At 40.7% G+C, this 23,344-nt stretch overlaps 1 protein-coding gene across 1 annotated transcript in view; it reads right to left on the bottom strand.

The window, feature by feature from the left end:
* The window catches only part of Drc1 (dynein regulatory complex subunit 1), a 39,047-nt gene extending 16,375 nt beyond the window's left edge, over nucleotides 1-22,672 (bottom strand). The window contains exons 1-7 of the mRNA XM_027933375.2: nucleotides 22,512-22,672; nucleotides 13,533-13,620; nucleotides 12,411-12,523; nucleotides 9,838-10,021; nucleotides 5,829-5,966; nucleotides 4,780-4,866; nucleotides 4,039-4,161 (exon numbers count right to left, since the gene is read on the bottom strand). Coding sequence (XP_027789176.2) covers nucleotides 4,039-4,161; nucleotides 4,780-4,866; nucleotides 5,829-5,966; nucleotides 9,838-10,021; nucleotides 12,411-12,523; nucleotides 13,533-13,620; nucleotides 22,512-22,672 — 894 coding nt within the window. The remainder of the gene's footprint in view (nucleotides 1-4,038; nucleotides 4,162-4,779; nucleotides 4,867-5,828; nucleotides 5,967-9,837; nucleotides 10,022-12,410; nucleotides 12,524-13,532; nucleotides 13,621-22,511) is intronic.
* Nucleotides 22,673-23,344: the final 672 nt, after the last annotated feature.

Here is a 23,344-nt window from a genome sequence, read left to right as displayed (position 1 = left end):
TATATGCATCTGTAAAGCTTAGAGATGACTTTAACAATTTCACTTCCTAAGTGTTTTAAGAACAGTGTTTCCTATGAATTTTAACACACAGTGTACTCAATGCGTTAGCTCACTAACTCAACTTTTGTCATACACTGGCAACCTCCCTAACATCTAGATAGACTAGATGTCAATTAAGACTCACTTGTCTTAATATGCACTATTTACACAGCCTAGTAAAACAAAACTCACAGATCTAAGGGGCAATGGTCAATCTTGCTTCACAGAATTTACATTGGTATAAAGCCCTTTGCATTTTCTTTTCCTTCTTCTTCCCTGAACAGCACAAATATAATATGTATTGCTCAGAGAAGTGTTTTGACCATTCCTTTTCCAAAAGACAGTTATTTCATTATGAATTTTAACAAAAAGATGTCTACAAAATGTTGTATTTCCTACCTTTACTTTTAACATACTTTGTGCACTTCTAAACATCTAGAAAAACTAGATGTTTCAAATTAGGACTTAAATTTGTCCACTATGTCCATAGTAGTGTTGAATAAACTACACACATGTGACAATGGTTATCAGAAAGTGACTTCTAACTAGGATCATTCTGGCCTGGAGTCCTTCATTTCTTCTACTTGTTTATCCTACATCACATGTGATATAGGCATGTGTGTCACTCATAGGTGATGCTACAATTTCACTCCAAAAGTCCCTTTCAGACATATTGGCAGACTTACAAAGTATACACAAAGTATACAAACAAAGGGTACAAAATGTGTTACTTTACTGACTCTACTTTTCTCATACACTGGCAATCTCTTTAATGCCTAGAGACTAGATATTTTGAAAGAAAATAAATCACAGGTATTGCTTTTTTGTCAGCTTTGTGAAAACTCTGAGCTAGAAGAATTTGGTCATGTAATTTCCTTGTGGTCTAAAATAGCGTAATTCTGTGCTAACTTTTTAAGCAAAAAAGGGGGGGGGAGGGGAAACTGTCACCTACTTTTTAAAATTTACATTTCTTTGCTTGCATGTGTATTTAAATATTTATTAGCCATTTCTACTCCCTCTCATGGCACACATTTGCTCCTATTCTTAGCTAGAGAGCATTCTGAGGGGACATGCACAGGCTCACCCTCTCACCAAACCTCTGTATCAGGCAAATCTGTGCTGGCTCCACATCGCTGATGCCACTTAAGAGTTAATAACATGTGGTCAAGCTAGTAACAGCCCATGTCCTGATGTCCCTCAGGACACAGTCTATATAGTGTACACCTTAAGCTCATGATAATTTCAATACTAATGACTCTATTGTTAATTATCTCAGGCAAATAGTCATCCTTTATCATCACATATTGAATACAGATTATCCAATTATCCAAAGATATTTTGCAAAGTTGCACTTTAAATTCCCAAGATTAATAGACAAACATGACTTTAGGTTTTTCTGTGAATTTTTTTTTAAGAGAGAGAGAGAGAATTTTTTAATATTTATTTTTTAGTTTTCGGCGGACACAACCTCTTTGTTTGTATGCGGTGCTGAGGATCGAACCCGGGCCGCACGCATGCCAGGCGAGCGCGCTACCGCTTGAGCCACATCCCCAGCCCGTGAATTCTTGATAGAGATGGCAAATTAACCTGCCACAGATCTGCCTCCCTAGGAAAGGGAACACAGATGTTGGTCACACCTTCTCTGCTTCTCTTGGGGCAGTGGCTCTGGGGCAGTGCCATCTCCTGCCCACAGCTCAGTAAAGGGCTGCCATCACCACCCCACAGTTCCAACAGAACATGTGAAACAGGCTTTCTCTCTGCCTTCTCAGCTGAATCTAAAGATCCCTCTGGACCCTATGAAGGGGACCCCAGGATCCCAACCTGTAACCACACAACAGGCAATTTCATCTCCAGCCCACATTCTTGCTTTCTCTTTTCTGCACCATTTATGCAGCTTGCTTTCTTACTCAGTGGATGACAATTCTCTGAGGGCAGGGAACTTCATCTTGTTTATCTCTGAGCTTTACATAATATAAGTTAACAATATTTGTTCAATATATAATATTTAATTTTGTGGTTAATATTCTGGTATTAAAGAGAAAAGCTCCTAGATGTGAACTAGGTCATTCCATAATTTTAAATACGTATGAAAGAGCTAAAAATAAAAGCATTTGTTTTCTGCATCAAGAATTAAACTAATTGTTTCTAGCAGGATTCTCTGGGACTGGCGGGAAGGAGTGGTAGGATCCTTCTCTGGGGCAAGTGCACACACTTCCCTTTGCTTTAATCATTAATAACATGGCCTTTACTTTCACTTGAAAGTATAGATAGATAGATTTTTTTTTTTTTTTTTTTTTTTTTTTTTTTTTTTTTTTGGTGGGGAGGGTACCAGGGATTGAACTCAAGGGCACTCCACCACTGAGCCACATTCCCAGCCCTATTTTGTATTTTATTTAGAGACAGGGTCTCACTGAGTTGCTTAGCACAAGGCTGGCTTTGAACTCGTGATCCTCCTGCCTCAGCCTCCCAAGCTGCTGAGATTACAGGCATGTGCCACTGTGCCCAGCTTTTTTTTTTTTTTTTACTTTTTATACTTTACCCATCAAACCAAATAAATCTATGTATTAGATTTTCCTGTTTTGTGGCTTATAAAAATTTTATTTCCACATCTTAGACTGCTATGAGTTAGTTGAGAAGAGCAAATTTAACATTGAGCTACAGTCAAATCTTCTTACCAAAAATCAATGTCATTTAAATTGAATTTCATGTCAAAGTGTAGCTGAGAGTTTCTATGATAAATGTATGTACATCCTGTTAGTTCTATTCCTCTAGAGAACCCTGACTAATACAAATATTAAGATTCAGTTATATAACATCTAAATATAATCAGAGAAGCATTTTTTAAATTGATTTTGAAACATAGAATCCAAGGCTTAGAAAGTGCTTTGGAAACTAAAAAGTCTAATCTCCTTCAGCAGGAATTCTTCTTCAGCACTGAAGACAGATATGGTCATTTGGCCTGAGAACACATAATGAGAAAAAGGATCCTGTCTTATAGAATACCCTTTTCCATATTGGATAGTTCTGTTAGAAGGTTCTTTCTGAAGAGTCAGAATTTGCTTTACTGTCATTTTTAATATCAGTCACAGGCTTTGTGGCATGATGGGAAGGAAATAAATGGGTATAAATTACCATGTACTAGTTATGAACACTTGTCTCTGAGCTCAGTTTCCCCACGTATAAAATGCTATTAGTGGTTTCTCCTTTTGCATTATCATGAGGTGGTTTTCAGAAGCCCCGAAGCCCCAAGGCTCTTAGATGCAGGATTATAATACTTTATGAGACTCTAACTCCATAAACTCCAAGAGGAATGCTCCACTAAGAAATCAATACTATGCATTAAGTGCCTTGAGTGGGGGAGACACCATTAGACAGTTTTGGTATCAGGAGCAATAGGCTTTGGCCTTCTACACAGCTGACTTCCCCCAGGGACTCCTTCCCTTTCCCAGGCTCAAATGCACAATTCTCAGTGCTTCCTCACATGCCATGTTTCCAGACCCTGGTAGCATCTTGGCAGTTCTCCCCTGGTTTCTTCTAAAAAATGTTCCTCTGGGCTGGGGGGTTGTAACTTGGTGGTAGAGCAACTCCATGGGTTGCCCTTGACATTCTCCCACCCACCTGCCACCCCTTTACCTCTTTGGAGTTGTGGGTCTGCAGTGCCCACTCCCACTTCTTCCTTGTTCTTGCCTAGCAAGAACAAGGCCCTGGATCAAACAAGTTTGATCCCCAGCCCAGGAAGGAAGGAAGGAAGGAAGGGAGGGAGGGAGGGAGGGGGAAAGAAGGAAGGAAGAAAAGAAATAAGGGAGAAGGCAATGTTCTTCCACATATATCCTGGCCATGAGCAACTTTGGACATGATCATTTAAAATAAAGCAGATAATTAATAAATATTTGGTGCCTGGGCTGCCTCTGGAACACTGTGGAAGTTGCTGAAGATGAGACACTCACAGGCACTCAACATCTGTACCACTGAGCCTGCTGGCGAGGCGAGCTGCCGTACCTGCACATCCTGCTCCAGCTTGATCTTGATTATGTTGTACTCTTCACAGTCCCAGATCCGCTGCTTGTTCAGCTGCTTCTCGTAGTCCTCCACTCTCTTAATGCGGTTGATGAGATACTCTAGCTAAAGGCACAAGGATATGAGGAGAAAGTTAGGAACCCTCTTTGCCCCAACTCAAGCCTGCACAGCGGACGGTGTGGAAGTTCCACGGCTAGGGAAGTCTGCTGGTTCAGAAACCCCAAGGCCCCAAGGCTTTAACTCTTAGATCCATGGTTGTCATGCTTTATGAGACCCTTCTCCAGAAGCTCCAAGAGGAATACTCCACCAAGAGATTAAATAACAATCATTGTCAGATGTTTATATTTCTAAAACATCCCCTAGGTCTTGGTCAAGACACTTCATTGTTCTTTACATCTCTGAAATAAAGTGATAATCCCATGCCCTTTTAAAATGTGTCTTAAAACACCTTTTTGGGTCACATATATCCATGGCTGGGGTAGATACCCAAGGAGGAAGTGACAGGGCTGTGGAAACCACAGCAAGCTGTAAGGTGGTATTCGCCCACACAAGAGACAGCCCCACCTACAAAGCCAGGCTGCTTAACCATGAAGTGCAGAAATGAATGCACACCATGGCAATCCTGCCAAGATACTAAAGGCTAGCAATTCTGTCATAGTCGAAATCACACCAGACTCCATGGATTGCCCTTGACATTCTCCCACCCACCTGCCACCCCTTTACCTCTTTGGAGTTGTGGGTCTGCAGTGCCCGCTCCCACTTCTTCCTATTACTGGTCAGCAGCTCTTGTCGTTCCAACTCAAAGGCTTTCTACAACCAGGAGGGGAAGGAAAGGGTCCTTGTATCTGCTTCAGTGAGACACGTCACACCAGAATAAGCTTTTAGATGACTGCACAAGTGCCATGTCACCAACCACATAAATGAAGTCTTATCCAAATGCAGATTTGCCACATTTCACATGGCCAAATGGCAACAGAAAGAGTTGCATGGAAATTGGGCATTAATTATTCTACATTTCACATGAATTTAGAGAAGAGATGCACCAACATTGTCACAGCTTAGTCATTTATCAGGAGCAGGGCACTGGAGGATAGCCAGTGCTCTGGTTGTCCATCCTGGGCAAACTCTGACTATAATTCAACCTTGACCAGGACTGGCGCATTGCCACAGCTGGGCTCCGTGAAGCAAAGGCAGCATGCAGCCCACAAAGGCCTGGGAATGCAGAAGCAGGTCTGCAAAACCCACAAGCCCCACCCTCTTGACTCTCTTCCATCTTGGCAAGATCTAAGTCTCCATCTCAGTCCATTCAAATTCAAGGTGTCACTTCCTGAATCCTATTGGGCACTCCCTTTCCCCATCCCCCACCCAACTGTCATAAATAAATAAATGGCTCATGTAGGTCGATGGTTATGGCGTACTAACCTTCCCCCTCATTCCTCATCCCTGTCATATTTTATTTTGTGTCACATTTATAACCATCTATCAAGTTATAAATGTAGTAATTTGTGGACTTCAAGCTATATCCTAGTAGAATGCAGGCCCCACCAGGGACTTGTTTTGTTTGTGGCTGATCCCCTGCCCCTGGAAGAGTACCTGACATACAGTAGACACGCGATGATTACATGAAGGAGTGAATGAAAGAGCAAATAAACTAAGGAAATCCAGAAATCAGAGGACAGACACACCCAGGGCCCTCCTTAGACCATTAAGACAGACCCAGCTCTATGCAGGGTCTCCCAAGTGCAGAAAGCAGCCCCTCTCACACCCCTCACCTCAATGACAGAGAGCTCCTGACGAAAGGACTTCATTACGTCCTTCACCTGTTCTTCCATCCTCTCCAAAAGCAGACTGATGTCATCTGACTGTTTCTTCAAGTCCTTCACATACTGGTCATCCTTTACTTTTAATTCCTTGAAGACAGTGTGTAGAAGGTGGGTCACAAACTGAGACAGAGCAAGAGGTGCCTAGCACATGCCCGTTGGTCCCCTCTCATCCTAATCTGTAAACACCATAATTAAAACCATAAGAAAAATAGCTTCAGAAGAACCTTTGAAGGCCTAGGAAACAGCACAGCTCAGCTCAGGGCAACGCCACAGGAACCCAGGATCAAACCCCTTGATTATCACTTGCCGCAAATCTGCCTACAAGCTCCCTGAAAGCCTAGTGTCCCAGCTAAGTAATTAATGTCCCAGTTCCAATGTGGGAATATAAGAAAGGCTAGTGTCCCAGCTAAGTAATTAATGTCCCAGTTCCAACACAGGAATATATCTACTGCAGAGTAAGTTCCATTCTTAATGAAGAACATAAAACTTGAAACAGCAGCTGCTACAGAAGTACATCTTTCTACCAGCCAAAAAATCTAAAATCACTACAAACTTTTTCCTCTGGTTAAAAGTTTATCACTTGAGGGCTAGGGTTGTAGCTCAGTGGTGGAGCGCTTGCCTTTTGTGTAGGAGGCACTAGGTCCAATCCTCAGCACCACACAAAAATAAGTAAGTAAAATAAAGGTATTATGTATATCTACAACTAAAAATATATTTTTAAAAAAAGTTAATCACTTGGGCTGGGGTTGTAGCTCAGTGGTAGAGCACTCGCCTAGCACGTGTGAGGTACTGGCTTTGATCCTCAGCACCACATAAACATAAATAAAATAAAGGTATTGAGTCCATCTACAATTAAAAATATTAAAAAACAAAAAAGGTTAATCACTTGAAAAGGCACCCAAATTGGAAAAAAAGAATTAAAATGATATCTATTCACAGTTGACAACATGATCTGATATGTAGACAACCTAAAGATTTTTAAAAACCTGTTGGTACTAATAAATTTAGCAAAGTTGCAGGACAAAATCAACCCTCAAAAATCAGATACATTGTTATGTATTACAATACCTAAGGGTATACAAATGCCTATGTGGATGTGCCTGTGTAAAAATATAATGTAAAAAACAACCACATTCCTATACATTAATAATAAATAATCCAAAAAGAAGAAATAAAGCCCACTTAATGCATACCAAAAATAATGCAATGCTTAGGAATAAGCTTAATTATGGGGGTGAAAGACTTAAACTCTGATAAAACAATCTTTAAAAAGTACAAAATTGGAGATCACATATTCTCTGATTTTAAAATGTTCTACAGAGCAATAGTAAAATAATGTGGTACTGACATAAAGAAAGACATACAGACCAATGGAACAGAATAGAGAGCATAGAAATAAACCCTGCATATGTGGCAAAATTGTTTTCAAGAAATCTACACAATTGGAAGAAAAAATAGCCCCTTCAACAAATGTTATGATACTGGCTATTCACAGCAAAAAAAGAAAAGAAAGAAAAAAATTGAACCTTTACCTTATACCATATATAAAAATTAACTCAAAATGGATTTAAAATCCAAATATAAGACCTAAGACTATTAAACTCATAAAAGAAAACAGAGGAAAAGCTTCAGGACATTGGATTTGCAATAATTTCCTGAATATGACATCAAAAGTACAGGGAACAAAATAAAAATTAGACAAATGGGACTATTCCAAACCAAAAACCTTCTGTGTTTCAAAAGAAGCAATTAATAGAGTAAAAAGGAAACTTACAGAATTGGAGAACATAATGGAAAATCATGGAACTTCAATTCAGTAAAAGAAAAAAACAATTAAAAATTGGGCAAAGGATTTATTATTTTTATTTTTTTATTTTTTTTAAATTTTTTATTGTTGGTTGTTCAAAACATTACATAGTTCTTGATATATCATATTTCACACTTTGATTCAAGTGGGTTATGAGCTCCCATTTTTACCCCATATGCAGATTGCAGAATCACATCAGTTACACATCCATTGATTTACATATTGCCATACTAGTGTCTGTTGTGTTCTGCTGCCTTTCCTATCCTCTACTATCCCCCCTCCCCTCCCCTCCCCTCCCCTCTTCTCTCTCTGCCCCCTCTACTGACATTCATTTGTCCCCCTTGTATTATTTTTCCCTTTCCCCTCACTTCCTCTTGTATGTACTTTTGTATAACTCTGAGGGTCTCCTTCCATTTCCATGGGCAAAGGATTTAAATAGACATTTCTCCAAAGAAGATATGCAAATGGCCAAAAATTGAAAAAGATGCTCAATATCTCTAATCACTGGTGAAATGCTAACCATCATGAGCTATCACCTCTCACCCATCAATACAGCCACTATCTAAGCAACATGATATAATAAGTATTGGCAAGGATGCAGAGAAGCGGGAACCCCATGTGCTGTTGGTGGGAATGTCAATTGTGCAGTCATCATGGAAAACTGTAAAAAGACATCTTTCAATATTAAAAATACAGCCAGGCACAGTGGCCCACACCTGTAATCCCAGGAGCTTGGGAGGCAGGAGGAACACAAGTTCAAAGCCAGGTTCAGCAATTTAGCGAGGCTCTAAGCAACTTAGCAAGATGCTGTCTCAAAATAAAATACAAAAAGGGCTGGGAATGGGCTTCAATGGTTAAGTGCCTCTGGGTTCAATTCCTGATACCTAAATAAATAAACTAATATTAAGAATAGAACTACCAAATGATCCAGCAATCCCACTTCTAGGTATAAATCCAAAGAAATTTAAAGCAGAATATCAAAGAGATATGTGTACACCCAGGTTAATAGCAATATTATTCACAATGGCCAAAAGGTATTCACAAATACCAAAAGATAGATAGATAGATAGATAGATAGATAGATAGATAGACAGATAGATATATAGATATGAATATACTGAAAAAGGGTTAAGGTGGGCAAATTTAATGGTATTTGGTTTTTACCATTAAGGTTTTATTTCATCTTAAATTCTGAAGCTTAATTTGGCTGGGTATAATATATCTTGGTTGGCATCCATTTTCTTTCAGAGCTTTTATATATTATTCCAATCATTTTTGGCTATTAGGTTATGTGTTGAGAAATCACATAAAATCCAGATTGGTTTTCCTCTAAATGTGACCAATCATTTTTCTCTTGCAGCTTTTAAAATTCTATTCTTATTCTATGTATTAGGTAATGCCATTATAATATGTCTGGGAGAAGATCTATTGTGATTTTGTATCTTTTGAGTCCTAGATGCCTGGTTTTTTTTTTAATTTCCATCACATTCATAAGGTTTGAAAATTTTTCTGATACTATTTCATTGAAAAATTGTGTATTCCCTAAGCTTGTATTTTAGAGCCTTCATCTGGCCCAATGATTCCTAAATTTTTCTTTTTGATTGTATCTCAGATTTTATATATATAATGCAGACTTAAAAAAAAGAAAGAAATTCTGTCACATGGTTCAGCATAGAGGAACCCCAAGATTATTATGCTAAGCAAAGTAAGCCAGTCACAAAAAGATATATACCATTGATTCCATTTGATTCCATTCATATGAAACTACCACTTGAAGTAGCCAAAATCACAGAAACAGAAACTAGAAAGGGAACTACCAAGGACTAGGGAGGAGAGGGAGGGAATTAAAATCTAATGGGTACAGAGTTTCAGCATTATAAGACGAAAACAGTCTGGAGATTGTCAATGGTATGGAATATGAACACTACCAAACCAGACACTGAAAAAGAGTTAAGGAGGTGAAATTTAATGGTATTTGGTTAATATCATTAAAAAATAAAGAAAATATGGGGGAAACTGTCACTTGATTTGTGCAGCATTCAAAGTAGTAAAATAAGGCCTTTGCTTTTATCTATTGAGGAACAACAGAACAATGACCTATGCGAATCCCCCAGCCAGATCCCCCTGGGCCAGGAGGTGGCCGCTACTTGCCTGCTGCAATTCATTGATAAGCTTGTTCTTGTCCTCTATCAGCTCTGCACAGTGTAGCTGCTGAGTGTTGAGTATCTCCCACAGGTCCTGGGGAATGCGCTTCCGCTTGCCCTCCTCCCACTTGGTGGTGATTTCATCAAATTTGTCCTGGCTGTTCTTAACTTCATTCTCCAGCTTCTCAAGTCTACAAATACAAACATGCCACCAGCCTCAGGTGCTGCCTTCCAATAGTGCACACAGGTTCTCTGGAGTCTATAATACAGGGCCCAGGCACAAGGCACAGCCCTCAGACTTGCCCACCAGAACCAAACCAAACCCAGGAAGTATTTAAATTTAATGCTCGATGGTAACTTAGATCAAGTAAATGATCTGATGACATGTAACAAAAACAGATCCACCCAAGACTACACACGCACACACACACACACACACACACACACACACACCACAAACACAACACAAATATATGGGAAGAGTCAACTGGTCACATACGTTTTAGTAAGATATGATACCAAATAGTTCTGACACACAGTTTGTGTTCAAGTCCTGACCTCCCTACTAACTGACTCAACCTTACATAAATTGCCGCACTTTCCTCATTCGTAAAATGGAAATGATGAAAATATCCACCTCAATATGGCTGTTGTTGAGATTAAATAAAATGACACACAGCACAGGTGATCACTAAACAAATGGGAATTAAGTTATCATTTTTCATTATGACCTAAGTGTCTGGCCACTCCTTTCCCAGTAAATGACTAGTGAAATGTACAAGATAATTCTGCCACTACTAATGGAAAATAGGGAAATCTTTCCAGAAATTCCAAAGAAACCCTAGATGGAACACACTGAGGACAGGATAAGAAGGAAGGTGTTAGAGGACACTGGCCTGTGACTTGCTCCTAATCTAAACAGACTAAAGGTGTATGAGTGTCTCCAAACAAGAACACAAATCACTCTGGACAGGAGTCACAACTTGAAACATCCTGTGATCCCCTCTCTCTCTGTTTTGCATCTCAGCCCGCTTCCAAGCTGTCACAATTTTATTGATTTCATTATCTCAAGAAATGGGCAAACATCTGTCAGTCATCTTTCCAAAACACACTGATCTTGTAACTCAGCTTATAAGCCTTCCATTTTTCCCTCAGTGGCCATAGGATAGCCTAACTCCTTAGCATAACACACAAGGTATTTTATAAGTTGACCCTGCTAGTGACCAGCCAACTCAGTTTCTGGTACTGCCCATACAGGCAGTGGGATGTTTCAAGAATAAAGTCACCAATATATGGTAGAGCTGGAAATGTTGCTAATGTGGGGACTACCTATGCTGAGCAAATAAAAATGGTGTATGTATATGTTGAGATGAGCTAAAATGGTCAAGTGGTTGCTCTTGTAATGGAACTGCATTTAGGAAGCTAATTAAAGAACAATCCAAAGTAGGAGGTTAAATGAGGACCTCTGTTCCAACTGTCAGTCCACTTCTGTGTTCAAACTAAGGAAGTACAACCATTCTAAGTAGCTTCACCTCCTCTCGGGCAACCTGAGATTTAAAGATAGGTGTGCAAAGCAACCTGACTATCAATAACTCTTGAGGCTGAAGGGTGGACATGGGTGCCTTTTGTCCCTCTGTTCCTAGGCGTAGAGCCAAGATGTCTATGGATCTGGCCATTCTGATCAACTGAAACCCAGCACTGACCAGTCAATATGTTCAGCCTCATCTCTTTTTCTCTATTACCCTCATCCAGTCTTGGCTATCATGACATTCCCAAGCACATTGTGTGACCTTATGCCTCTGCTCAAGTGTTCCCTCTGCCTAAATGCCTATCTCAACTCCTCAAACTCCTATTCATCCCTTACAGCCCAACCCAAAAGTCGCCCTACCTGGGAAATTCCTCTATCTCTACAGAGACATCCAAAGCCCTCCTCATGTGTCTTTGCATAACTCTTTGCACATACCTTTAATTTAGAACAAATTCTGGTTGGGTGTTCCCATGTCAATCATAAGCAGGGGCCATATTTCGGTCCTCTTGTAACCACACAGCTTGGCACACATCAGTAATGTAATGCTTAAGAAAGGGAGTGAGGGAGCTGGGACTGTGGCTCAGCGGTAGAGCACTTGCCTAGCACATGCGAGGCCCTGGGTTCGATCCTCAGACCACATAAAAATAAATAAATAAAGGTATTGTGTCCAACTAAAAAATAAATATTTAAAAAGAAAGAAAGAAAGATGAGCTGGGGCCATCTGGTAGAGCGCTCACTTAGCATGCATGAGGCACTGGGTTCCATCTTCAGCATCACATAATAATAAAATAAAGATATTGTGCCCACCTATAACTAAAATTATAACTAAAAATAAATATTAAAAGAAAGAAAGAAAGGGAGGGAGAAGGCAGAGAGGAAGGGAGAGACAGGGAGGGAGGAAAAGAAAAAGGAAGGGGGACTCATAAGAGGCAAGAAGGGGATTCTATTAAGCTGGTCAACCAACCCCTCTTTCCAATGATTCAGAGGAAAATAGGGAACCACAAAGAGACCATTGTCACGTCCACCAGGCTGCAGAGCAGTGGGCTCCCTACCTCTGGCGCTTTATCTCCTCTTCTTCAACTCTCCTGTGGATCTCTCTGATATCTGCAGCCACCTGGATATTTGTCACCAATTCAGTGCCACAGAGGAGCAGTTTAGACAATTTCTGAAAACCGACATAGGAATTTATAAAGTTAGAACATTTTGTAAAGAATTTAGAAGGTTAGGGCCATGGATGTAGCTTAGTGGTACAGCATTTGACTAACAGGAGTGAAGCCCTGGGTTCCATCACTGGCACTGCAAAAAAAAAAAAAAAAAAAAAAAAAATATATATATATATATATATATATATATATATATATATATATATATGTATTATTTAGAAAATTAGAAACATTTTGCACAAATATCTATAGTTCTTCCATCCATTCCAGCAGGAACCAGCAGCTACCTCAAGAGTTTGAAAGGTACCATCTATTTAGCAACCCTTTTCCATCAGGACATTTGTGACCTAACATTATAGCTTACAACACTAATGCTATAGTTTTCAATGTACTTCATTCTCTTCATAGTATGGATCAGCCAACCAATGCTCTGGGCATGTACTATAGGTACATCTCAGCACTTTTCCCAACAGATCTCCAAGCCATTGACCCTGCCAGGGTCCTTTCTAAGAATCTCAGATGAGGAGGCGAGACAGATAATGGTAGTTGTCCTCTAAAGTGCATTTCCCCCTCTTCTTTGAGTAAGAGAATGCTCAAATTTTTGCTGGGCATGTGACCTCCCAAAATATACATTTCCCAGACTCACTTGCAGCTAGAACATGGTCTGATCAATGATAATATGTGCAAAAGTTGTATGTGCCACTTCTGAATTGTGCCTTAAGGGAAAAGGTGTACCTTCTGCTGCTGTCTTTTTCCCTCTCCGAGCTGGAATATGAGGCTAAAGTATGATGTCATGAGCAAATAGAGGCAACCTAAGGAATGGCAGAAGGAGCTGAGGTCCTCAACATCAAGAGAGCTCCCAAATGGGAATGACTCCGATGCAGCTCTGCCTAGAGACAGCAACATGGAACATGAGATTCCCCTGCCCCCTGGTTAAACACAAAAACACACTGTCACCACAGCCCTCTGCTCTTCTGGCACTAACAGGACCCATTTACCATCAGTTCATACCAATCTGCTTTCTTCTTTCTGTTTGTAACTCTTGCTTTGATCTTCCTCACTCTCCTTCTTCCCATCTATATACTCTCCAAGCGCCTCCCTGTGACCGAAAAAAGCAGAGAAACTGAAGTTATTTCTACTACTTAAATTCTATATTTAAAAGTTCCATAGTACTTCACACCACATGCAAAAAATACATTCTGTTTGGATAAAAATTTAAATAGTAAAAAAAACGCAATCATAAAAACCCTAGAAGTAAATATAGGAGACTGTTTGTATATTATTAGCAAGGAGAGCCCATCTTTGAATGAAACCAAAATCAGGGAGAAAAAAAGATTAAATAATTTTTTTACTTTCTAAAATTTAAAAATCATATTCTTAAGGGATAATTTGGTAAAAGATATTTGACAAAATTTTACCATCTATAAAATAGAAAGGCCCTGAGTTCAATCTCCAGCATCATCTTAAAAAAGAAGGAGGAGGAGGAGAGGAAAGGAGGGAGGGAGGGAAGAAGGAAGGAAAGGATAAAGTGAGGGAGAGAGTAAATTTAATTTGGGGCAGGTGTTGGAAATCAGTGATAGAGCTCCTAGGTAGCATGCACAAGGCCCTGTGTTTGATTCCCAGGAAGGAAGGAAGGAAGGAAGGAAGGCCCTTCAAATCAATACAAAAAAGACAAAATACCAAAAAAAGAAAAATTAGCAGAGGATATGAACAGGCAATTTACAGGTGAAATACAAATGGCAAACAGACATTTGAAAATATCAGTTTCACATATAATCAGAGAACCTGAAGCCCTTTGAGGAATCACTACTTCTCTATCAGACTAGAAACTATTTTAAAGACAGATGATATCAGGTATGGACCAAGAATGTGGTTGCCCAACATTAATGGACCCAGGTCCATCTGCTCACCACTCAAAAGCCAATACTTGGGAGGTGAGAAGGAAATCAGGGTAATACCATTATCCTCCTCAAGGAAAAAAGAAAAAGACAGGACCATCTTAAGGAACTCAGGTATGTAAAAGGGTTCTTATAAGGAGGAAAAGGAGGTACAAGGGCAATAGACTTCATGTCAGGAGGGGTCTTTATCATCCAGGGTATGTGTCTCCTGTATCTCCTCTTCTCCCTGCACCACCACCCCACCCCACCACCACCCCATTTGTTTTTCTGTTGTGGTTGTTTTTGGGTCCCACTTTGGCCAGAACATATAAATTGACCTTGACCTTCTGGGGATAGTTCCTATAATTCTTTAGACAAACTTATGACTTTTCTGCAAGTTAAATATCACAGCTATTTTTACATGCTTTGTGTTAGTTGATATACAGAATTTTAAAATAAGAGGTGTTATACATTCTGATGTTCTGGGTTCACCAGATGTTCTGCGTTCACCAGATGTTCTGGGTTCTGGAAATCTAAAGAAAGATTATCAGTTTACATCTTAATCATTCAGGTTCTGCTTTTCTTTAGAATTTAGAACACTGGGCAAAGGGAGAGGAAGTCAAAGAACAACTTGCAAAGGGGCAGCCAGTGTTACACAATTATTTACACACCATTTAAACATGGAACAATCTGTCCAAAAGGCAACTTGGCAAGACATATTAAAAAATGTGTGTCTTCCCTCTGGCCCAACAACTCCACCTGAAGAATTTTCTCAGAAATCTCTTACACAAGTACATAAAGAAATATACACAAGAATTATTACTAATTATGCCAGTAAGAACATGAAAATATGAGGGCTCCTCGTACTGTCTCAGGAAAAATGAAACCATCATTTTATGACTCCAATATTCATTGTGAAACAAGTGTGTCCCTTTATCTCATTCTTCCTTGACCTTTTCTAACACTGACATCCATTTCCACCCACATTGTTCAAAGTCCAGCACGGCCTACACAGTGTTATACCAGAGTTACCATCCCCCACTCCCAATCTAACTGAAACCCTTTTTCTCTGTTATTTCAGTCACTTTCCCCATCCTCTTGAACCTTCTCTTTGTTCTTACAACACTATTTGCTCCATCCTACTAATAATGCCTTTAGACCAACAGTGTTCTCATCTCCCCGCCCCCAAAATGCACTTGTCTTTCTACTTTGGCCACTAATTAAAATTAATTACCAACTCTATCTAAATAATCCCTTTTAGCTACTTCCTGGAGCAAAGAGCAGTGCTTCAAAAAGAAAAAGAACTATACAGTCCAGAGCAGCTACAAATTCTTATCTAGTTTTAACATAAATCCCATCGCTGTCTTTTATTCATCTTTTATCTGCTTAGCATTATGCAACCCAGTAGAGTGGCCATTAATCACATGTGACTAGCAAGCACTTTAAGTGGGCGGGCCACGAGTATAAAATACACACCAGATGGATTTGAGGACTTTGAATTAAAAAATGCAATATATCTCACTAATATGGTTTATACTGATTGCATGCTGAAATTATAATATTTTTATGTATTAGGTGAAATAAAACAAACTAGGAAACTTAAATTCACCTGTTGTTTTTTACTTTTTTTTAAATGTAGCTACTAGAAAAGTTAAAATCACACATGTGGCTAATATTGCCTTTCCACTGTTCAGCACTGACCTAGCCTATTCCCTAAAGCAGCTGTCGCAGACTTTGCTCTCAGACTTGGGCTCCTCCTGAGGACTTACTTAATCCTCTATGGGGAAGCTGATTCCTCACCACAGCCACATGGGCAGGAACTTCCATCTTGAATATCCCACTTCCTCATCAAAGTCCCTTCTCAAAATTCTAAAAATTGGAATTGGATTGATTATTCGTCTGGGTTGAGAGTCCTAGGTGGGAAATCATATTCCTTCCGTGTTTGTTGTTGTTTTCCCCCAGTGTAGCAGAAGGATATGGAAAATAACATCCTCCAAGAAAAGGGAAATGACAGCCCCCAGAGAGAAAAGGATGACAGTGTGATCCCAGAGGGGCTCTGGGCTTCCATCCCAGTAACAACGAGTTTCAAGCTTTTACAACTGTTTTCCTGAGTAAGATTTTTTAAATCTGCACAACTAGCTTCCTAACTGTCCAGCCGGCCCGTCCTCAGTCTCCAATGATTAAACCACACTGCACATTCTGCTACGGTGAAGTCTCAGTAAGACCTATAACACACAGACCCCTCTTGTAACCAGTTGCCATTTTCTCCCCTGAAAATGTGCCACTCCACCGCTGCTTAGTAAAGACCGTTGCTGGTCCGTTGACCTCTGCTCCTGTTTTCAGTTATATTTGCTTCCAGCAGTTATTCAAGAAACTGAAGTAATTCTGTCTCTTACTCCTTTTGTGACCAATTTTTTTCATTTTTTTTTTTTTTTTGTTGTTGTTGTTGTTGCTATGGTTGTTTTGGTTCCCACTTTGGAAGTCAGTAGACTCTTCTCTCTGTTCTCAGTGTTCTGAGCTTTCTCAATGGTGTATCCTCAGAGTAGGTCTATTTTCTTGTCAGTTATAATTGTTTGTGTGAGTTTTGGGATATTTTTGGTTTTTGGTTCTGGGAAATTGAACCCAGGACCTCATGCACACTAAACCTATGCTCTGCCACCGAGCTGCATCCCCAGCCCCTAGGGCGGGTCTATTTTCACCCTATTTCAGTGCTACAAGTTGTCACTCAGTCCCTCTCTCAGGAAACTCTGATCTACAGCTCTGAAAAATGTCTTGAATTCTTTCTGTGACAATGTCCTTCCCTCTGTTTACTGTTCTTTCCTTCTCAAAATAGACACTAGATCTCCTGGACTATCCTCCACTTAAAAAAAAAAAAATCTTTTTCTTCACTAGTTTTTATCTTTTTCTTTCTTTTTGCTCTATCCTTTAGGCAATTTCATCACCTTTATTTTCCAACTTCTATTTTTCATTTTTTAATTTCCAAGAAGTGTTCTCTGAATACTCCTTTTTAGTAGCAAACTAGTCTTGTTTCATGATTGCCATATAATCTCCTTTTTCTATGGGAATTTTAAAGATAGTCTTTTTGTGGTACTATTATTTTTTTCCTTCCTAAAATAGTCCTAAGTTCTTCTCAGGGGCTTTTGTTTATTTGTCTTGCATTTTGATATCTACCTTTTATGTTAAAGATTTTCTTCAGTTATCTTGGTTACCTCCTCATGATAAGACTCTAAATGAAAAAATCAAAATAAAACACTGTAAAGGGGACTGGGAATGTAGCTAAATGGTAGAGCACTTGCCTAGCATGGCTGAGGACTCGAGTTCAATCCCTGATGCTGAAGGAAAGGGGCACCTTAACAGGTTCAGCACCAGATGATCTACTTGAGCTGTTGCCAATCAATTCCCTTTGTGCTCTCACCCCCACTTCCAGATGAATTTGATGCCACCAATTTCTTAGTCTTTGGAAGACTTACTACAGAGTAAACCAAGGGGGTTCTCAGCTTTCTTCATGACCAGCTTATAGTTCCATATTCTTGATTCTTCAAGGCCACTTTCCACCTATTCTTATGCTTCCTAGCTTCCAAAATTTTGTTACTGTTGAGTCTTCTGTTCTTGACTTTGTGGGTTTATGTCTTTTTTACCTAATTCCATTAAGTGTCATTTTAATGGAGCATTTGTTGGGGTGGTGGTAGTACTGAGGATTGAACTTAGGGGTGCTCTACCACTGAGCTACATCCCCAGCCCTTTTTATTGTATTTTGAGATAGGGTCTTGCTAAGTTGCAGAGGCTGGCCTCAGGCTTGGGATCCTCCTGCCTCAGCCTCCCAAGTCACTGGGATTACAGGCCTGCCCCACTGTACCCAGCTTAATGGAGGTTTGATCTTTCTTCACTATGGATGTATATATTCCATCTGCCATATTTACACAGAAATGACATCTCCCAGGAATTCTAAGCTTCAACTGAGGCCCAGAGATTGGGAGTTTCAAGGACTTTAGCATATTATTCCTATTCTTTATCTGCTTATGACATTTGATTATTTTAACAGTTTTCTTCTTAAAACTATACCTCCGTGACCTAACAAAGTCTAGGCAGCTACAGCAGGGGACACCACAATCAATCAAGGAGTCACTGGCTATGGATAATTTTGAAATAATACAACTGACTAAAATTATCACCATGCATTAGCAATTCAAAACAATGCCAGTGATAAAATAGTACTTTCTGAAAATCTTCTGTTACGCTAAGTTTGAAATGATTGATGTAGATACTGTTGGGTTTAATATTATATGTGTAGGCCACACTGTAGTACATTTTAATTTCTTAATAAGGACCTTAATTCAGAGAATTAAGGCACATGCACACTCAGAGCACATTTGAAATGGTTCAGAAGTGCCTGTCCCCAACCACTTGGTTACCATTGTCTGTGCAGAATAGGATTTGACAGCCAGAAAGAGCACAATCATTGCAAAGGCAAAGAAACAAAATCAGAATCACTTCAATTCTGTCATTCTGTGTGCAACTTGTTTTCTACAGCTTAAAAATCCATTCTTTTGGAAACATTCCTTCATATGATTATATCCTTCCCCACCCTTAAGCACATTAATGTAATTAAAAAGTATTAATCCATTACTTCTTTCTCATTCTTTACTGTAAATTTCATTTTCATTTTTTAAATTTTTACTGGTTTGGTTATATATATATAAAGTTCAAGATAGAGCCTCCCTGGGTTCAATCCATAAGTGCTGCAAAAAAAAAAAAAAAAAAAAAAAAAACTTCAGTAAGAGAAAATGTGCACTGTGGGCCTCTCTTTTCAGACTATTGTCATTATCTGTGTGTTTTTTTTTTTTTTTAATCACCTACTCCACGTTTTAGGTTTGTTAGGTACATGTTACACCTCACTTGTCTTTCCACCAGCCTCAATGGGACCTCCCACCCCAGTCTCCTTTGTCAGCCCTCTTCTGTCAACTCCTAAGTGCTGTTCGGATTTTTTGTTAGTTTATTTGTTTGCTTGTTTTTTGGTACCAGGGATTGAACCCAGGGGTTCTCTGTGGCTGAGCGACATCCCAGTCCTCTTTTTTTTTTTTTTTTTTTTAAACTTTTTGAGACCAGGTCTCGCTAAATTGCTTAGGGCCTCCATAAGTTGCTACGGCTGACTTTGAACTTGCAATCTACCTGCCACAGCCTTCTGAGTTGCTGGAATTACAGGTGTGCACCACCACACCCAGCAATGCCGGACTTTCTTAGGGCTTTATAGCTCTCCTCTCCTTCCTTTAATCCCCATTCCCACTGTAGCTGAATTAATTCCTGTGGTTTTAAATACAATCACGATGCTGCTGACACCTCTAATCCAGAGCCACATCTAATGGCCTAACCAACTTCTCAATTTTAATGTCTTATAAAATCCAACTTTCTTAATATGTTCAAAACCCACCCCCAGGGCTGGGGATGTGGCTCAAGCGGTAGCGCGCTGGCCTGCCATGTGTGCGGCCCGGGTTCGATCCTCAGCACCACATTACAAACAAAGATGTTGTGTCCGCCAAATACTAAGAAATAAATATTTGGGCTGGGGATGTGGCTCAAGTGGTAGCGCGCTCGCCTGGCATGCGTGCGGCCCGGGTTCGATCCTCAGCACCACATACAAACAAAGATGTTGTGTCCGCCGAAAACTAAAAAATAAATATTAAAAAAATTCTCTCTCTCTCTCTTTCTCTTTAAAAAAATAAAAAAATAAGAAATAAATATTTAAAAAAAAAAAAGAAGACTATTTTGGGGGGCTGGGGTTGTGGCTCAGCGGTACAGCACTTGCCTCGCATGTGTGAGGTACTGTGTTCGGTCATCAGCACCACATAAAAAGGAAGAAAGAAGACTATTTTGTAATATATGAACATTATATGGAGTTCAAATTGTAATGTCCATAAATAACATTTTGTTGAAATACAGCCATGCCTGAGTTAAGCAACTGGGACAGAGACCATATGACCTCAGAAGCCTAAAATACTGACTATCTAGCCCTTTACATAAAAAGTGTGACCAAGAGATGGCAATACACCACAGGTCTGGTAAGAAGGTAGGTGATGCCAGGCGTGGTGGTGCATGCCTGTAATCCCGGTGGCTAGGGAGGCTGAGACAGGAGGATCACATGTTCAAAGCCAGCTCAGAAAAAGTGAGATGCTAAACAACTCAGTGAGACCCTGTCTCTAAATAAAATACAAAATAGAGCTGGGGATGTGGCTCAGTGGTCCAGTGCCCCTGAGTTCAACCCCCCCCCCCCCAAAAAAAAAAGAAAGAGGTAGGTGAAAAGTCCCATGAAGATTCAGAGATCTGAATCAACATTAAAGTTTTTAGGAATCCAGTGGTCAGTGGCATGTTGGAATATCCCACCAAATTTAAAAATATATATATTGCATCTTTTATCTTCTACTACAAAGAAGGAAACTCGATTCCTATTAGGTCCCTTGGGTTCCTAGTGGCAATACAATTCACACTCAGGAATACTTTTTAGTCTGACACAAAAAGCTACCAGCTTTGAATGGTGCCAGGAACAGGAAAAGGCTTTGCAGCAGGTCCAGACCATAGTGCAAGCAGCCAGGCCACCTGGGCCAGAGGATCCAGCAGCCCCTATGTTTGGAGGTATTAGTGGTAGAAAAGATGCCATATAGAATTTATGGCAAGTCCCAAGTGGCACAGTCCCGAGAATTCTATAGTAAAGCCATGCCTTCTGTAGTGTGTTTGTGTGTGTGTGTGTGTGTGTGTATTAAAAACAGCTCCTGGAAGCTCCTGAGCACTGATAGAGAGTGAACAATTGATCGAGGGATGCCAAGTGAGCAGGCATCCGTAACTATAAATCATGAGCTCGATGACAGATCCCACACAACATGAAGACTGGAAGACCCAAGAGCAGGCTATTTTAAGATGGAAATAGTAGATCTGAAACAGATCCTGAGCAGGACCAAAGGACACACGGTGGCTCCATGCACAGGTCTTCCAGACCCCCACATCATCTACCATGGCTGCACCAGTTCTCCTCCCTCTCCTCAGAAAGACTTGTGTATATCAGTTGAAGAAAAGTGGAAATAGCCCGAGTTCAGTTTATAGATTTTTTTGGTTTGATTTGTGGGTTCAGGCTGAAAAAAGACAGCAACTGCATTACAGCCTCGCTCCAGGATGGTCTTGGAATACAGCGATGATAAGTCTTCCCAAGGGGCAGAGCTTTAAGAGCTGCAATTAGTCATGGATTTTGTATGAACAAAAAGTCACCTTAGCCAGCACTGCTATCCAGAGGCTTGAGCAGGGCTTGATCCTCAGGCACGGATTTTTACACAATAAATAATTAGGCCAGGTGGTTCCATTCATGTGCAAAAGAGGAGCAGAAATGGGCCCATGACTGGCTGCCAGATCATATACCCTACCATCCCAGATCAGCCAGCCTGCCGATACGGGGATGGCACCAGCTGAAAGACAAGGCACACTCCAGAATGGAGTCCCAGCCTCCAAATGCAGTGACCACTGGGAGTCAGAGAGTTCCATGTGATTCTGTCCTCATGGGTCTGGCAACCAACTGACCCCGCTTATCATTCTTAATGATTCAGTAGGGACTTTGAGCTTCCTGTCTTCACAACTCTGGTGTCTAGCAGATCCAAAGTCCAGGTCCCCAAAGAAGCATACTCTTGCCAAGGTACAGAGCAAGCATCCAACTGAACTACAGGTTTTGGCCGCCACTTTGGACTCCTTGGGTCCAAGGTCCAGCAGATAAGAGAAGTCATCATCTTCTCAAAGCAATTGAGACCAGCAGAAGTGATGGCAGAGTGATCGCTGAGGTCTACTCAGTAAACACTTGTGGAAGGAAAGCTGGGCGGAAAGGAAGACCCCTGAATCCTCCGTGCTTCTGCCTTAAACAACAGGCTCCCAGTTTCTAGCTGCGACTTGACAACAGTGTGTTGTGTGTTTTAATGCCCCATACTCACCTGAACCTTCTGGGAGTATGTTTTCTAACTCATCAAAGAACGAGGTCCCCTGACACTCAGATTACACTCCCACCCCTGCTTCTGCACTGGGTCTGGTCCGCGCACCAGCACCCTGCGCTCTGGGCGGCAAGACCAGCCCAGACCCAGCTCACCGTCTCCGGGCTTCCAGGCGCGCCGCGATGCGGAGGCGCCGGGCCTGGATCCGCTCCTGCGGGTTATCAGAATTAACCGAGGGCTCGAGATTTTGGGTGGATAAGCGTTCTTCCACAGTCTGATCCAGGACCCCTATGGACTCTGACGGACTCGGATTCATGGCAGGAGCCTTCCCTTGGCAGCTCCGCCCGGACGCCTCCTGGTTGCTAGGAACAAGCCGTTGCCAGGGAAAAGCAGTCACCTGACCTGCAGTCGGAGTGGTTGCGCGCGCAGCTCTTTGGTCCCCGCCCACCTTTGCTCTTTATAGCGTAGCTTTAGGCTTTATTCCTCCGACCTGAAGTTAGAATGCGAGTACTGTCCTGACCTCAGCAAGGTCCCAGTCATACTAGCGGAGATTGTGGGGTCTCACCATGAGACTGGAAGACTTAAAGAGCTGGACTAAGTTGTGCTTCATCACTTCCTGACTCATTCATTCATCAAATGAATATTCCTAAAAATCATATTCATCAAATACAATCAAATGCCTACTATGAGCCAAGCACTGTACTACAGCTAAGGACACTGGCATTGTCCTTTCCTTATGGAGAGTACAGAATAACAGGTTCACTCTGAGCCTACTGCCTCGGACGTGTAAACTAAACTATATTGCACCCATACAGTCGTCGGCCATTCATTTTTGAGCTCCTGTTGATGCCCTGGCCCCTAGAATGTGAAACCACCCTGCTATCAATAAATTTATATCCAGCAAGGAATTGTCTTCTGTAGCTGTTTTCAGTAGGGAGGAAACCTAAAGCAATCTCACCATCACCACTTACAATCCCAGATTGTAAAA

Source organism: Marmota flaviventris, chromosome 14 (genome assembly GCF_047511675.1).
Source record: "Marmota flaviventris isolate mMarFla1 chromosome 14, mMarFla1.hap1, whole genome shotgun sequence".
Taxonomy (NCBI): domain Eukaryota; kingdom Metazoa; phylum Chordata; class Mammalia; order Rodentia; family Sciuridae; genus Marmota; species Marmota flaviventris.
This window is presented reverse-complemented; position numbering and strand designations above follow the sequence as displayed.